The sequence below is a fragment of the Stegodyphus dumicola genome, chromosome 3 (assembly GCF_044657685.1).
Source record: "Stegodyphus dumicola isolate Sdum_Otavi_A_Nest chromosome 3, ASM4465768v1".
NCBI lineage: Eukaryota > Metazoa > Arthropoda > Arachnida > Araneae > Eresidae > Stegodyphus > Stegodyphus dumicola.
Window position 1 is genome coordinate 119,015,201 of NC_140770.1, and position 18,965 is coordinate 119,034,165.

The 18,965-nt window shown below is 30.4% G+C and overlaps 1 protein-coding gene across 2 annotated transcripts in view; it reads right to left on the reverse strand.

The window, feature by feature from the left end:
* LOC118179797 (vesicle-associated membrane protein-associated protein B-like) overlaps window positions 1-18,965 on the reverse strand; it is a 58,947-nt gene that overhangs the window by 6,724 nt on the left and 33,258 nt on the right. Inside the window, exons 5-6 of one of the 2 annotated variants that reach the window (XM_085813243.1) lie at window positions 8,409-8,498; window positions 424-522 (exon numbers count right to left, since the gene is read on the reverse strand). In XM_085813243.1, coding sequence (XP_085669369.1) covers window positions 424-522; window positions 8,409-8,498 — 189 coding nt within the window. The remainder of the gene's footprint in view (window positions 1-423; window positions 523-8,408; window positions 8,499-18,965) is intronic. The other variant, XM_085813244.1, reaches the window with a different exon arrangement.

An 18,965-nucleotide genomic window follows, 5' to 3' on the forward strand; every position in this document is an offset into this window, starting at 1 on the left:
ATTTAATTTGGATAGTGAAAAATGGAATCATACGTCTTCAACATCTGGCAACATTAGCAGATGTTCACCAGAAGATGAAGAGGCAGGATGGGATGGCCAATGCATAATTTCAGCAAGTTTAACGAAGATGTTTATTGACTCAGCAGAAGCGATGAGAGAAAGACAATACATATGTTGTTATAGAATCAATCAAATAAGATTTTTTTCCCATGCTAAGTAAGTAATATTGAAAACACTTTTTAGATAAAAAGTTTTTTTCAATATTACTTATTTAAATTCTATTAGCCAAAAAATATTATTATTATGAATTTTTACCTTCTCTTGCATGATTAAATATGATATTTATTTCACTTAGAAAGCGGGAAATGAATACCAGAAATACAACACAAAAATTTTCCACAAGTAATTTTAAAAGATACATACTTTCAATTGTGCATTTTCTTGTTTCATTTGCTGAATTTCTTCCTTGAGCCTTTTGTTTTCTTCTGCAAGCTTTTTGACTTCAGCTTCCACATTAGTAGCCTAATAAAAAACAATTGATTAAGCAGCAAAAACCTACATACTACAAAATGCTCTTCAGACAAAGAAAGTTAAAAATTAAATGTCTACTTATTACAAGAGCTCAAAGTACAAGCAGTGACACCTGTCTAAGATGACAAGCTATACTTCTTGAAGATTCTAGGCTTTCGAAGAGGCAACTGGTGTAGATTGCTCTCACAACCAAGTTCCTGAATATTTCATCAAACACAATTTTTCAAGGAATATTTGCTCTCAGGAATTTAACTTAGTTAAATTCCCCGACCTGCCTTTCTTTCTGATTGGTTGACCAACCCAAAACACATTAAACCTCCCTCTTCACATTAAGTAAAAAGTTGCAAGCAAAAATTTGCCATTCAAATCAATTAAAAAAAAAAAACATTTCTATTAAAAGTTATATATTCCATTTCATGTTTGTGTGACTGATTTTAAAGAATATGAGAACCATGGAATACAAATTATTTTACGATTTACATAATGGCAATTTTCGGCTTAAGTTCCTCAAATCAAGCCATTTTAATATCTTTGTACAACTGAAAAGTTTACTTTGCCAGCCCATTTCAGCTAGCATTTCTGAATTACTTCCTTCCACTGCTTCATCTACTTGAATTTTAATATAAGGAATAAGCACAGGAAGGTAATTAATCATTTATAAAATATGACATTAGAACTGCCTAATGAAGACTGCACAATAAATTACTCCCTGCTAAAAAATAATTAATGACTCAGAAATGTCCATTACTTATTCAGTTTGATACTAGTAATTTTGTTATAAATGTAAAAAATTAGAATGCATTTAATGATTTCTTAATTTACTAATTGCATAAAATATTTGTTTCCTATCAAAATTAAGTTATTTCTGTGTTTGTCTTAATAAATACTTATTAATCTCATTAGGAATAAGAAGTAGTCATCTTTGAATTTATAGATACCAACACCAATGTTTATTTACGTTCTAAAAAATACTATGACTTACATAGGTGCCTATCAATGTGAAATGACTTCCATGAGAGATTTTACTGCATATATATGTGAGTAAAATTTGACAATATATTGTATGACTAACGATGATTGTTACCATACACTCTTGCATATATTCCAGAAAGATAACGTGAATCTTCTTACATCACCTTGTATCCCCAATGTAAGGATTTTTTTAATTTTTTTTATATATAAAAAATCTTTTACTAATTTGCCATTAAATAATAATGCTCATTTGCAAAGAGCTACACTTATCAGCAACTTTCTTCAAATTGAAGATGTTTAAAGAATACATTGGTTATTTCCAGAACTGAACCACAGTAATGTTTAGAAGCATCTCAGCTGATGACCATTTATGAATTATACCAAACAAATCTTGAATAATGGGATCCACTGAACCAAGATGTTCTAAATGATTTAATTCTGTTATTATACTACAATTATAACAGATCATCCTATTCTGTATTAAATGAATTTTGTTTCAAAGTAAAAAAGTTTTTCTGGCATTCTACAATTTTATAGTTTTGCAATATACGAAGTGTGACACACATACGCACACACACACACACAAAAAAAGACTAAGTGTGTAGCTTGAAAAAAAAGAGTGGAGTTGGCAACAACTGTTTGGAATTGTAATGACTGAGTGAATTTCCAGTGTCAAACTGTTAATAAACACTACTACATTGAAGTACTTTATGAAGAAATTAGGAGAAAAAGGCCACAGTTGTGGAGTGACGGATGGCTGTTGCACCAGGACAACGAACACGCTCACATGGCCCTATCTGTCAAGCAGTTTCTGACCAGTAAAAACATTACTGTAATGAGGCATTCTCCTTATTCACCTGATTTGGCTCCATGCAACTTTTCCTTTCCCTTCCCCCCTTTTTTCTCCCAAGTTTAAATCTTGCTTAAAGGGACCCCATTTTACCTCAGTTGAAGATGTTCGGGCAAAAACGGAGAATCTCCTGAAAGGCCTTCCAAAAGCCTTGTTCCAGAACTGCTACCAGAAATTGCAGCACCAAATGCAGAAGTATATGAATGCTAAAGGGGACTACTTTGAAGGCGATGATGTCACGGAGAACTGATTCTGTACAATGATTTATTAGACTTTTTTTTTTCCACCTCGTATATCTCATTTTACACTTTTTATTAAATTTAAGCAATACTCTTATTGTTGTTTTTGGTTTTGTTATTGTAGATCTGTATATGCTCCTATTTTGCACCTTTTATCAATACTCACCATCTTCATACAAAACTGCCTCTGAAGAGTTTCACTTACATTCATGTAATTAATTACACTACACACATCATAGGCTTTCTCTAAATGGACTAAATCTAACTGCATGTTTGAATTTGTGCAATGTTATTCCAAAATACTATACATTATATTCAAATGTTTATTAAAATAGAAATACTAATAATAATTTTTCCACTACTTTTAATTTTGCTCAATTGTGTATTTAATATTACATTTTGCATAGTAATATTCTTAGTCATCTGAAAATAAAATCTTTATTTAGCAATTTAGTGTCATTACTTCAGCTACATCATTAAAAAATTTTCTAGGTATGAAGTGACTATGCAAATCATTTCCCACTAATTTTAAAGTAAATAAAATTGCTGCATACAGAAGGTAGACAATGGAAACATATAGTGAAGAAGAGATAGGTATGATGGTTGTATGAAATCTGAAAAGTGGAGCACAAATATATTAAGTACTAATCAAATAAGGATGTAAGCCACAGGTTCCAAACAAGGTTGGTAATGTGTTATTCACAAAAATAATAAAGAATTTTAAAAAATCCTATAATCTACAAATAATAACTAGATATAAAAAGATACAAATGCCATCAATCTTGCGTTAAATAGATTTAATTTCTACTGTAAAAAGTCCAAAATCTGCATATCTGACCACCAGCCTAAAAATAATTAATTAATAAAAAAAATTCTCTTCCCCCCTGTTCTATCTGACCTAAATCCCAGTGTTGCCATGTCTACATGTCCACTTTATTTAAAGTGATGATCTAAAATACAGAATTGCATAAGTTCGGTTGATTTTGGATCTCAGACTTAGTATTGTATGTTATGTCAAAGCAAGTATTTAATCAATTATTCATTTTTATACAATTCAGTTAACTTATAATTACATACATTTTCTACACATATTATACAGAAAAAAAAATAATTTTGATCATTCAGTTTCAATGCACAAAGATTAATTACACTTATAGTAACATATTCCATCTCGCAAATCAAAATTAAAAGCATGTTATATTTCTACAAAAACTAATTCTTTCAATTATTCAAAAAATGCAATGATTCAAAATTTTAGCCATAACAAACACTGTATTAATAATTTCACTTTTTTAAGTTTCCTCTTCCCTTTTATCAGAAATAGGCACAGGGGAACAATTTAACAGAAAACAAACAAATTTAAGCTAATTTCATAGTGGATGAACCTGACCTTGATCCTCCACTTCAGATACAGTTAATTTTAAACCCACAGAATAAAAAGTCAGTTTCAAATAAAGATGAGTTTCCTTAAACGGATACTTCAGGGGGAAAAAATTAGAAAAAGCAATGCTAAAATAAAATGTCACAAAAATGTGCTAAAAACTGTTGGTTAGAGTGGAAAGAAGGGTACCCATTGTATTATCGCAAAGTTGTTGTTTCATTTATTGCCAAGTGGTAGTTCAATTATGTGGGCTGAGTAGTTGAATGTTATGGAAATCATATTATGACATAATCAGTTGCATGATTGCAGTGAATTTGTAAGGGCTTGTTGTGTGTGTTGGAAGTACATTGTTTGTTTCTTGGTTTAGATGGAAAAATGACCGAATGTGGTAGATTATATATTAGAAGTCGTAGTTATATATTAGAAGTTTCTGTACAATTTGGAAAGAAAGGGGAAAAGAGCATTTCTTGACTGATGTGTAAATGAAGGTTTACTTAGTAGCCATTATAAAGTGTCCTGTTCATAGGAAGGAAATGCACATGGTCGGACGATACGGCACTAAGGAGGATATTTTTTACTCTTATTTTGTGAATTTATTTGGCGACACCTGTACAGAGATTCTAGTTCAGATAATTTTAGGAAGTTTTTTGGATGCTGTTGAGGAATTTCATTTGACTGAAGACGTGTTAATTCGTAAATATGGTTAAGTGGATATTTCCTTTGTGTAGTGCAAAGATGAATTTCCTTTTTTGTTATTTCATTGGTTGATTTAAAATGTAGTTTATTGAGATTATATATTTTTTTTGTTGACTGCTTCTTTGACTTTTTAAGTGAATACAGTTCAATGCGTACCTGGACAAAGTTAAGGGAGAGCGCAAAGCCTAGTTTGTGCTATTCTCTGATTTTCTTTAAGTGAAAATAAGTCGATGTGTACATGGATAAAGTCAAGGAAGTGCGCAATGCCAAGTTTGTGCAATTCTGCGATTTTTTTATGTGAAAATAGGTTGATGTGTACATGGATACCGAATTTGTGCAATTCTTTGTCTTATCATTCTGGCTTTGTGTAGTGGCAATTTTTGGCCCGCTACACAAGCCAAAATAACAAGTCAAAGAATTGCACAAACTTAGTATCCATGAATGGCCCAAAATCGCCAATTTTCACCAAGGCATACCCGTAAATATACTTTTACCAAGCTGTTTAGTGACTGACCTTACACTTCATATTCCATACTGATTTCATTTTTACATTTAACAGCTACTCGTGCCATACAAAAAAATAATTACATGCACTTTGCTTAAAAGCATAAGATATATTAGAACAGGCGAACACACACACACACACACACAAAAAAAAAAAAAATGTTTCCTTGGACGCAATTGGCAGTTCACGTACGTTTAGAAAGAGTGTTAAGTAAGGCCATACTTGTTTTTAATATTTGGAATGCACACTAATGAAAGTATCCAGACAATGAGCATACCCAGATTTACTAATGGTATCTTCAACTTGGTAAAAATTGCTTGGAGTTGTAAAAAAAAAGGTTCAAATCCCCCTTTCTCTTCTGGTATGTTTAATCACAAAATTTATATGAGCTTAGTATATTCACACATAAAACACACGTAGTATATTTAATACATAAAAATACAAACTCAATACATGAAAATATTAAAATGTTTAATTTAATTATTCTTTGTTTTTCTTTTGGATGACAACAATTTGTGAAGTAATTTTAAAATGGAACCCTAAAATTTTAAACTTTTATTTTGGGAAACAAGATAATATTTTAATATACTTAAAACTATGGATTTTATGGTTCAAATAATACATTCCATAGGATGTTATAAGCCTTATTATCACGATCAAATTTGGATTTGCACTCTGTGAACCGTTTTGATAGTTTAAGACTGAGATGAATGAGCTTTATGGCATAAGTTACTTATTTTAGTCATAATTTCTAGCATTAAGTGATATCAGCATATTGATTAATATGATTCAAAATGTCGAAGAAAAAAAAGAGGCTAAGATAAAAGGAGAAAAGAGAAAAAATTTGTGTGGCAGCTGATTAATGTTTATGTTTTCTAGTAATGCTTTCAAAAATGAACGGTAATATTTCACTGTTTTAAAAGGGTAAAAATTTATTGTTAATTTCTTAATTGCTATAATACATGAATAGAAATGCAGCCTGAGATATGAGACATCAGATTTTTGATACTCATGTCATATTTTATACTTTGAGAATAAATAAAAAAATGAACTTAAAAATAGCTATTACTTAATATACATGAAAATAGCTTCTAAAGGCTTTCTTATTTAAAGAATACACATAACATTTTCTAAAATAAAGGTCAACATAGTTAGTAATAATTAAAAGAAAAATTACTTTCTTCTAGTGAATTCTTATTACAGTTAAGAGAGGTACCATAGTTCCAGCTAAAAAGCTTCTTTCACTGCAAATTTCTCAAAAGTTTAATGAGAACTTTGATGCACTTTTTACACAGTTTAATATTACAGTAAATTTAAATTTATTTTGGCTAAAAACAAAATAAAAAATTAGTATATATTGTGTCTACTATGTTAATCATATATCTTCACAATAATTAACTTTCCATATTAAGTCAAATTCCTTTACTATTTATTTTATTTTTTAATGATACCAAAATATTTTCTTTGTAAGTCACGATCAAACTCCAAAATGCGATGGTCAAGTCCAAAACCTTTTAATCTTCCTTCTTTTTTATTATTTCAAATTGCAGTATTACATCAAAATTAATATGATTGCATATTGAATAATGTTTGTACGAGCTATATTTTGAAATAATAAATAATATCAATAGTTACTTCCATCTACTTGTTGGATAATTAGCTACATTTTTTTTATAGTGGAACAGCTGTTGTTTCAGTGGGGATAAAAAAAAACCTCGTTTACAGAAACCTTATAATTGACTGCTTTCTAAGTCTTTTAGTGTCAACCTTTATACCCAATCACATTCTTCATTTTGTACATACTGAAATACTTGACAAAATTTTTAATTCATATTAAAAATACTATTGCATGTAAATTGTACATTTTATCTGAAATTAAGAAACAATGTGCGCTTTTATATTTTGATAACATTTTAAAACACATTTCTCTTTCAAAAAAAAAAAAAAATCTTTAGATTATTTGGAAGGGGTTACACAGATTACATTAACATTTCTGTAAAGAAAAATTACTAAGCGTAATGAACAATTTTTATTAGCTTTATACTACTATCATCTTACATATCATCTCATGACACTATTATTTACACTATGGCACTATTACTTACACTATCTCATTACGGACTATCCATTTTATACTGTTTACTGCTATATTTTTTTATAATGCTTATTTTTAAGTGAAAATTGGATCAACCAATTGTTTTTACATTTATTTGAAATCAAAATTCTTTTTATCACAGATGCCGATGTACAGAATATCTTCTATCCTATTTTATTAAATGTACAGTGGTTTCTCCCATGACAACCTTCTCTTACAGATGAATATTTCTGAGAACATAAATTAACTGGAAATCACTTCTCTAAAGTGACCAATCCCAGAGATGACTACAGTCATTTGAAATTGTGACTTATAGAGGTCTCACTGCATTCATATGCACAGCTAAGCAGAATACTAAATAATTTTTTAATATAATTTGTGAAAAATTCCGCTTTACTTTTTTTTATTCCTTTCAATTCTTTCTTCTTCCTCCTTCCTGTTTCAGCTCACTGAAATTCAACAATATTTCTCACCATAAACCAGAATCATTGCTGCTATCACTTATAAGGATTATTTTACCTGGTGCTTTATATGCAAGTCAAATTTTGCATAAATCATTCACATTTAAATGTGATATGCTTTTGCAAAACTTGTTGCAATGAACAAATTTTTATTGAATTGAAATATAGTCAATTAAAACCTACAAAAAATATATCCACTTTTCTCTTTTTTAGCTTAAATACACAAGAAAATGCTAAAAATAGGCTTCAAAGTGTACGATAAAATGTCAAAAGAACAAATTATAAAAATGTCATATAGTAAAATATAATAAGTTAATGATAATGATGCTAGCAAGTGACACTGCTAATTGCAAGTGAACTACAATAACTAGTACTGCTGATCAAGTGTATCAGTGATGTAAATAATGGAGCTACATCCTTTATGTGTATCTTTTATTCTCTTGCTTTATAAAATTACCCTCTTAAACTTAAGTTAAAAGTTCAGTCAGATTTTATGTTAAATTAGGGAGCGACACTTTTCAATTAAAAAAAATGAAAGAATATTGTAAAAATATGGACAAGACATGTATTCCTTTTACACAGGCACAATAACAAGCACAGGAAACACTCAAGAATAACAAAAACACACCCAGTTTATTAGTTTAAAATCTTCAAAATCCATAAGGGTGAAAATGTTACCTTTGGAGATGATTTGACAGCAGATTCAGCAACAACTTTACTAGCAGCTGTTTTTTCCTCTCGCTGAACTGCATTTGTATCTAAATTATTCTGAAACAAAGGGAATAACACAAGCCACATTGAGAGGACAGGTGAGTGAAATAAGTCATCATGGAAAGGAAGGAAAAGAAAATCAAGCATCAAGCATGCACACGAAACAAAGCAAACACATGCTTATCACTCTGCAATCTTTTTAGCAGTAATAATTAATTTTTAATACTTAAGCATGAGCAATCTGAATTGTGATGAATAGAAATTTATTACAGATGTTAAAAGTTTACAAAACATTCTGGAAAAGATCTGAAAAATGGTGAAAAATAAAGCTTATGTATTTCAAAACACACACCTTCCTGCTTACAGTGCCAATCTTACATCTGCTTACAGTACAAAGTCCATAATCCGGACATCCATTATCTGGAATGATCTATAATCTGGACCTCAAAGCCATAAACTTACGCATGCGCGTAAAGCGTTTACCCACGCACGCTTCCAATAGTGAAAAAAGTGACAGAGAGGTTATTGAAAACAAAAAAATTTCGATTAACAAGTTAGTCGGTATTCTCGACTCGGCAATTATAGGACTTGAACAGTGGAACTTTGTAACTGAACAAGAAATTATGTCTGTTTATAGAATTAAAGAGAAAGTATTAGCACAAAAAAACGAAGCAACTTAAACAGCTTACATTGAAAGAAATGTTTAATAAAGTAAACAAATAAATATTAAGCTTTTTTTTTGTAAATTTTGATACCCTTTAGATCATAATTGATCATCATCTTTATTTCATATTTTTAATTGTATAATTTCTGCATGCCATCTTACCAGATTTAAATTGATGATCTATAATCCGGAAAAACCCCTAATCCAGAATCGCCGAAGTCTTGACAAGCCCGGATTACGGACTTTGTACTGTATAAGCTAAAATTTAAATTCAAAGTGGAAATATTTATTACTTTTAATTAATTATCTTATTTATACAAATAATAAGACTAATTTTGTTACATGAATCTAATGATTTCCTAGACACATATATCAAGGCAAAGCCTGTAGTGGCAACTGCTTGAAGTCAATCTTTACAAAGAATTCCCCCCCCTTCCCCAAATGAAGACATAATACACTGACTACCAATAAGTATTTGGACACCTGTGATAGAAAAGAAAAACTAACTCTATTAAAAATCAATAGTTGGTAGAACCTCCACGAGAGGTAATTACAGCGTGGACCCTCTGGGGCATACTTTCCACAAGTCTTTGTATGACAGCTAGTGGTATTTTCTTCCACTCGGCTTGGAGAAGACATAGAAGTTCCTTCACCGATTTTGCATGGGTAGTGCATCCCTGAATTCAGCGATGCAACTCGTTCCAGAGGTTCTCGATAGGGTTCAGATCTGGACAGGCCAGTCCATTCGATGAACTCCATTGGCACCATACCAAGCCTTGGTTAACGTCGAAACATGACAACTGGCATTGTCGTCCTGAAAGTAACAGGGGTCCAAGCTGTAAAACTGCCACAACGTAGGAAGCACAACACTAATTTTTAATAATTGTCATCCAAAATAGTGCAGTAGGCATCGGAATTGAGCTTACCATGAATGGGGACCAAGGGTCCCAGCCCATACCAGGAAAAACACCCCCAGACCATAATTCCACCTCCGCCGAACTTGACTGTTGGCACAATGCATTCTGGCAGGAGACGTTCTCCAGGTAGACGCCAGACCCAGACCCTGCCATCCGAACGGTAAAGGGTGAACCTTGATTCGTCACTTTAAAGAACCCGTTTCCACTGATCTACGGTCCAATTTTGATGTGCGTTGCACCACATTAACCGAGCAGCGCGGTTAGACTTTGTGATCAAAGGCTTATGGGCAGCAGCACGACCATGAAACCAAGCAGATGTGCTTCCTTACGGATGATATTCTTTGAAACAATACTCCCGGATGCCTGCTGAAACTCCTCGCGGATGAGGGCCATCGGTTGGGTGCAGTTCTTCCGAATTTCTCTGAACAGCATTCGTCGGTCTCTATCTCCCAGTTTCGTTGGTCTGCCGACTCGGGGCACATTCCGACAATCACCTCTCACCTTCCACCTCTTAATAATCACATAGGCCACTGTCGATTTTGGGTACTTCAGATCGCTAGATATGTCCCTTAAGGATCGGCCACATTTGTGATACCGATAATTATACCTTTCTCGAAATCACAGAGCTCCGAACTGCGAGGCATCTTGCATGCGACTAAACCCGACGCTGTTTCCTACGCGATATATACAGGCGGAGTCCGTGACGTACCTTAGGACCGCAGATATCGTCATTTGCATAGGTGTCCAAATACTTATTGGCAGTCAGTGTATTACTACAGCTATAAGTATGCGGAACATTGTTAGTGAAGCTTTAGACACATATTTGTAAAAAGGTGTATTAGCTCATGCTTGAAATTTTATTGGTTGTTAAACTTCAGTGATTAAGTTTATTATATAAAAGAACAAAGCATGCAAACAAAACTTTAAATTCAATAAAACAACTTGAACTACAATATAATTACACTAATAGGTATTGAGCTAATGAGTCAGATTTAACCCCCCTCCCCCAGTTATCCCTTTGTTGCATATAAATAATCTGGAAAAGTTTAACGAAAATGTTTGCACTTTTCCCACTTAAAATAGGCTTAGTAATAATAAAAAAAAATTATTCAAATTGCATTTTAAATAATTGCTACAGTTTGCCCACTACAATGAACAGCATGCGTATACGTACATGTATAAACATATCTTTATGATTATTTTTTACCCATCTTGATGGTGAAAACAATAAAAACAATTTGCGTTTTAAATAATTGCTACAGTTTGTCCACTACAGCATGCATATATGTACATGTATAAACATATCTTTATGATTATTTTTTAACCATCTTGATGGTGAAAACAATAAAAACAATCAGATTTTCCATCAATGCACAAATACACTTTCAGTCTTATGCATGAATATGTTGATTTTCTGGAGCATAACTCCATTTTGCATCTTTGGGCTATATACTTTATTTACTTTATTTTTGATATACTTTGTTTTATTATCTAATTAATTAATAGCTTGCTTAAATCAAATTATTTAAAATAAATTGTTCCAGCCATGAGACTCTCTTCTGTTTGAAACATAGAATTTTTGTAAAATTCCTCCTACCATAATGTCTTAAAATTGCATTAGATTTAGTTCATGATGTCCATTACAGGAGACAGAGTAAAACTACCTTACCTTAGCTTGTTTTCATGACATCTACTGTAGTAGACAAAAGAAAAATGCCCCTTTTATCTCAATAAAATTAGCTTCTCAACATTTTTTTCAAACTCACATTTCAAGTAATATGTCTAAAATTACGAATTATGAATAAAAAATGGCAGTATAAGAAATTTTAAGCGATATTATATAATGTTTACTATGAGAAATCTTACTAATCAGGAAACAGAAGTAGCAGCCATTTTCCAAATAGCAATACTTTTTTCAGTGATGCTGTGTTGCCATCTATGATAGATAGTTGAAAGTTCTAATGATATACAATGAATAAACACAGGAACGAAATCTGTTAAGGTATTTACAGAAGAGTGAAAAATTTTTAACTTTTGTCCACTACAGTGGACATTATGCAACAAAGGGTTAATATAGCTACTGAAATTAATGACAACTGCTCAACTTTTTTTTCTTTCCCCCTTTAAACGCAAAAATACGATAAAATTGTCACAAAAATTACACATCGTTCTTAAACACTGCCAGATCATATATATATATTTGAAATTTTGTACAACTTGTACCAAAATATTTTGAGTAAGATGCTAAAACATGGTATTTCTTGTTAGTCAAAACTTTTGAATAAATGTTGAATATAGCATTATATTTTATATTAATTTTTTTTAATACCAGAATTGTGAAGTTAGCAATTTTAGTACTGCTGCAGACAATTTGTAAAAATAAGGTAACTTCTTACCTCTTCATAAACTTACTCCTTTACTTAGTTTTGTAAATTTTGCAGAAAAATGTTTTATTCCTCCCCTTAAGTTTTGTTATTTTTTTTTTTTATTATTATTTTATTTAAATCTTGCCCTTTAGTTTTACTTTACTTAGCTTGCCCTTTATTTAGTTATCTGCAATGCTAATAAAATTATAAGCTTGACTGTAATCACTGACAAAATGACTCATTCTCATATTACTGCATAACATATCTGTAATTAATATACTCAATTTAGTGCTTTTGTACGAATGTTGGAAGTAAAATAAGATCAAATAACTATGGAACTGGAAGTTTATTGCCTTAAGATTAGGCACATAGATTGCAGGCAGATAGCCCTTGAGTGCTTTGCCATAATTTAAATAATCTAACCCAATCCTCAATATCATGATTCAAATTAAGAAAAGCATCATTACATGAACATAGAATCATAGCATTCCTGATCTGAATATTAGCCAGACTTCATTAAAAGTTAATATTCCAGCTTATGAGTAGAATTCTAAAACATCTCACTACATGACACATGCCTTCCACCAACGATAATGGCATATGAAAAATATCAGACGCATGCGCACTGGTTTTTGAATAAACAGTGCATATTTTGTAAGAAATATGCACTTGTAAAAAAGAAGAAAGTATGAAAGATACTATTCTGAAAAATACTAACTTACAAACCAATCCTGTCTAGTAACTTTGGACAAATAGCAATATGCTAATATTCTCCCACAGTTCACAGTTCACAGTTCTCCCACAGTTCGTTTGACTTAACTTCCTTACTATCTTCTAGTTTTTAAAATTATACTACTATTTATACAACAGTGTTAAAAAATACTAATTTGCACTGCATCAACAGATTAGACAAAAAGTATTTTTATTATCTGTTAAAATTACATTATAGAAATGTTGGTTCTTTTCTAGATACATTGATACGATCACCACAAATGATGGTATCGTCTTCAGACACATTCTAAGATAATAATGTACAAAAGTTAGGCTTTAGGAGATATTTTAAAATCACAATTTGACAGAGTTACACAAGTGTTGTGGTAATTTTTATGGAAGAGCTATATGTAAATGAATTTCAGTAAAAGTTGCATCCCGTGAATTTGTCTTTAGTTATACAATTACTGCCCGAGAGAAGTATTGAAACCATCATTCATGCTACTTCCCAAAATTCTAACAAGATATACCATAATAACTTCATATACTATGTTTCATGCATGTTCTTCAATAACACATTCCTTAATAGCAATATACTGGATTTACTGGTGATTGATATGAATTATATGGAGGGTGATCGAGTGAAAGACCATCTTTGATATAATATATCCATTTTTTAAAACCACTGAACACTGACAGTTTGACCTAGATTAGAATCCGAGTAAATGGGCTGGCTACATTTTTTTTTGGGGGGGGGGGGTTGTGGTAATTTTCCCAACTGTACCATCAATACAAATCAGTTTCCCTTAGAATGTTCTCCGTAAAAACATCATTTTCTTAGGCAGATAACCCTCATGCGTTTTGCCTTGATCAAGTAATCTGAATTCAGTCAAATTTTTATGAAAATAAGAGTTAAATATATATGAAGGTCCAAACCAATAAATTCTCAATACTTTAAGAAAATAACTACTACATTTATAAACTGCTCAAAAATAAAGTGCTATACTTAAAATCAAAAACACCAGCTCTACTTTTCTTTTCATGCAACAATTAAGGAAATGCACAAAAAGAAGTTGATGACAACTGATAAATGCCGAGTTAAAATGTATCCTCTGAATTTAAGTAGAACTAAACGAAGGGGAAAAAATAACATTTGACAAGAGAACCAATCAAGCATATAAGTAAAATTTACAGTGCCAGTTTTTCAGTACTGATAAAGATAGATGTTAGAAAAGAAGGTAGACAAAGTTTCTTTGAAAGTTCACCATATGCCAATCACTGAAGTACAATAAATATTAGAAAGTAACTGCAGCTTATTTAAGCTTGTAAAAAGGAAAACTGATCTATAGAGACTCATTTCCTTATTTAAATTAACACAGGACATGAAGATCAGAGCAATTAATTATAAGTTCATCTATGGCTTTCAAGTATGATACATGCATCTGTTCCCTTAATATCAGGAAATACGGTCAACTTCAGATTTACCATGGTAATATCCTGGACAACATTCATGGCTAACCCAAAATCAAATGGAATCTGAGAGCAAATACAGCAGAAATAGGAATAACCCATTAACAAAGGAATACTATTAAAATTTACCAGAATTTTCAAACATTTAATCTAGAGAACAAAAAGAACATATTTCAGGGGGGAAACAATGTTTTTGTTTATATTACTCTTTTATTTTGATAGAAGTCAATAAGAACAGATTAAGGCCTATACATTTGAATTGTTATGATAGAGTTAATTTATTTTTAATTAATAATTTAACAATGTTTATAAATTACAGATTACCTGCCATTAAATTTTGTGAATAAAAAGAATTTCCAAATACTATATCATCTGCTATTCCTCACAAACGCCCATTTTATACTTACAACCAACTATAGACAATTGTTACTTACATTTTTTTTCAGTAAACTGTTTTTTAGACATAGTTAATATATTCTCAGTTACAGTTAATCAAGATTTGACAATATTCTTTTTAAGCATCAGAAATCACAAAATTTTGAACTATAAAGTAGCTAAAAATGTGCTATTACATGAAATATACTCTTAAAAATGCATCATCAAGTCACAATCAAACTTAAGTTACCTTACAAGCTCTATTATCAATTATTTTATTTTAAACTGTTGTAGAAGTTTCATGTAATCTAATAATATATATACTGCACAGGTCAGGCCGGACACAGCCTTCAGGTTAGACGGTAAAAATCTTAATGCATCATATAAATTACAATGTTTAAAAAATACCAATCAAAATTATGACAAACAGCAAAATACCCACTCAAAATAAATAGCTGCAAATAAATCATAAAACATGTTTCTATACAAACACAAATATTTCAGATGAAGACAGTTAAAGTTATTTCCTCTAGTAGTGATCTTTGCTGTATTTTCATTTTTACAGCAGCCGTCTTTAAACAGAAATATATTTAATACCACTGCTAATGCAAACAAAATAAACTGACTTCAAAACTATTAATTTATCATACCCTGATAAACTAAGCTTGTGACATTGAGTTACATCCAGAAAACGCAGTTGTGAGAGACTTGTCATTTCCTTAAGAGATAGATTAATACTGAGCATTTAATTTTTTATTTTAATTTAGCAGATTTATATTTTAATAAAAGGATAAACAAGTTAAGCTAAAATTACTTTTGTCAAATTCAAAAACTGAAGTTAACGTCACAAGCTTAGTTACATAACTATAACAGTACAAGTCTAAAAATGTTAACCCGCAATTATGATAAAATGGCTTGAGCCATTTTATTATTATTAGATTATTACTGTTATATTATTTGTTGAGCAAATATGCAATTTATATTTATTTGGCATATATATGTTGAAGATAGACTCAAGATTTATAAGACTCAAATCAATATTAATTTTACAGAAACATTATATTTGCTAGTAAATTTCTCAGATTAACATATTCCTAAATACTAAACTGCTTGTCTAAAAGATATATTCATTCTTTTTTTTTTAAACTGATTCATCCTTTTTATTTACAACTAATTACAAACAAAAGCTTAATTTTAAAAATCAAAGTAATATACTACTTTTCCATTTTGCCCTCCTAAAAATTTAGTTATAATAATTATTTGCTATTAATTAAATCTATGCCCTCCATTCGGCCTGATAATAGGCTTACTGCACTGCAGACTTGTATTTAAAAAATTAGATAATAACATGCCAAAATAATGAACTCTAAAATACAACGACATTTCCAATGACTGTGTTTTCTATTCTTATTTTATTATTTGGGTAAAAGAATGGAACAAAATGGTCAAGAAATAATGCATAAGGCAGTTCATTTGTAAAATTTCAGAAAATATCTGTAAAACATTACAGATAAGTTATGATTTTTTACAATTCTAAAAATGTGAATATACTTAAGGGATCGACTTTGTTCTCTAGTTTGAAACCCTTTTCCATTAAAAGATCAGAAATATTTACTATACAAACTTTAAATACAATTAAATATAACAAAATTACTTAAACTTGTACAACAAACATAAAGTCTTCACCTGATAAAACTACAGGCCGCAAAACAACTAAGGATCTGATGCCATTTTATTTGAAATATCATTCAAGAATTAACCCTAGTTTGAGATTTAAGATACGTAGCACATTCACTGCTGCCTCTTTCACTTCTCAAGCTTTCCAACTACAGTCAAAAGTCGTTAATTCGGACACCCATAATTCGGAATGATCTATAATCCGGACCTCAAAGCTAAAAACTTTCTGCGCATGCTCCGCGTTGACACATGCGCATAGGCGTTTACGCGTGCGCGTAAGACCTCTTACGACTGCGCATTTGCGTGTGCGCAAGCGCAGAATACGTTTTCACGTGCGCGTTTTATGTATAACGGATGGTGTAAGCTAAAATTATATAATTATCTATTTCAGTTAATGTTGATGATTGCGTTGTTCCTTAATTTTCAAATTGGATCCGGCTTATTATTTTTTGCAGACTGTAAGAGCAATACTAAAAAAGTAAACTTGAACTTTCGATTATGTCAAATAGAATTTTTGATTCTGGAGCTCCCAAAGGATCGTACAAAACAAAAGTATGTTTCGATGTCCATCAAACAAAAAGTGGAATTGCTGCAAAAAATGGATAAAGACATGAAGAATGTGACAGAGAGGTTAGTGAAAACAAAAAAATTTCGATTGACAAGTTAGTCGGTATTCTCGGCACAGCAATTAACGGGACTTGAACAGCGGAACTTTGTAAGTGAACAAAAAATTATGTCTGTTTATAGAATTAAAGAGAAAGTATTATCACATAAAACGAAACAACTTACATTGAAAGAAATGTTTAATAAAGTAAACAAATAAATATTAAGCTTTTTTTTTTTGTAAATTTTGATACCCTTTAGATCATAATTGTTCCTTATTTCATAAATTACGGTTTCATATTTTTAATTTTAGAATTTCTGCATGCCATCCTACGCGATTTAAACTGATGATCTATAATCCGGAAAAATCGATAATCCGGAATCGCCGAAGTCCCGACGAGTCCGGATTAACGACTTTTGACCGTATACAAATTTGTTTGCAACTATTAAAATATTTTTTAAACAATAAATTAATGTTTTAAAAACAAAAGAAATTTTACATATCACTCAGTTCCACTCCGTTCTAATTCTAATCCTTAAAAATAAAAATTTTGCTCTTTCACTTTCTGTCTTCAAAAAGAAAAAAAAAAAAAAAAAATAGTGATGTCAAAATGTATCAAAATGTGAGCTCATTGCATGTATTGAATATATGTATGAGCTATACATTAATTTGCCATTATATAAAATTATTAGATGACCTTTTTATACACCCTAAAATCACAAATATATGCATTCATATAATAATTATGTACATAAACTGGTTAAAATAAACATTGTTTTCTTTAGAAAAGCTTTCAGTTATTTAATGTTATTAAAAAATTCAGTTATAGGGTTGAGTGCTATCTACTATTCTGATAACACATAAATAATTATATACAAGTGTTATGAAATAATTTTTAATTAAAATGTATTTGAAGCGTTATGAAAATAAATTGATACAAAAAAACTTTAAAAACTGAGAATAAAAACCAGTTTCTTTAAGCAAATCCTTTTGAATCACAATGAAAGAAAACTCCATTGAAAAACACTGCTGAATGACATATGTTTCTTATAACTTTTAAGGCAAAGCAGAGAGAAAATTCTAATTTATGAATGAATAAGTTTACAAGGAGATAAAATAGTTATGCAAGTTTTCTAATAGGCATCAGAATATGTTTCTAATGCTACAGCTAGTTGTATCTATGAAATAAATTAATGCAATTTAGTTGTAATAACTTCTTTAAAAAAGTACATAATAAAAAAAAGTCCTTAAAAGTTCCCCTTTCCCCTACAAAAAATGCCTTAAAATATATTTTAACAACCCAATAACTGAAAAAGTAGCTGATGAAATTAAAATGCATCGAATTATTCACATTTCTAGTCTATTACATGATTTAAACTAATGAAACAAATACCAAAATGCTTAAAATTCTAAAATTTAAAATCCCAGAAAAACGATAGTTTTATTATTGACAATTATAGCAGAAATAAAAAATTACAAATTTACATACAAAAGAATAAAAAAGGAAAAAAGAAACAGGGAAAAATAATAAAAGCATTAAAAAGGTATCCCCTTTTTACAGTACAATGTCAAAGCTTTAATAACAATAATTGCTATGAGTTTTTAATAATCTTTGTTTCATCAACTCAAAAATAAACAATTAAACTTTTATATGGGCAAGTAAACATACTACTTTAAAAAACATTCTCTGTTCATATAAAGCTAATATAAATTCAAAATTTAAATGATATTGTAAACTAG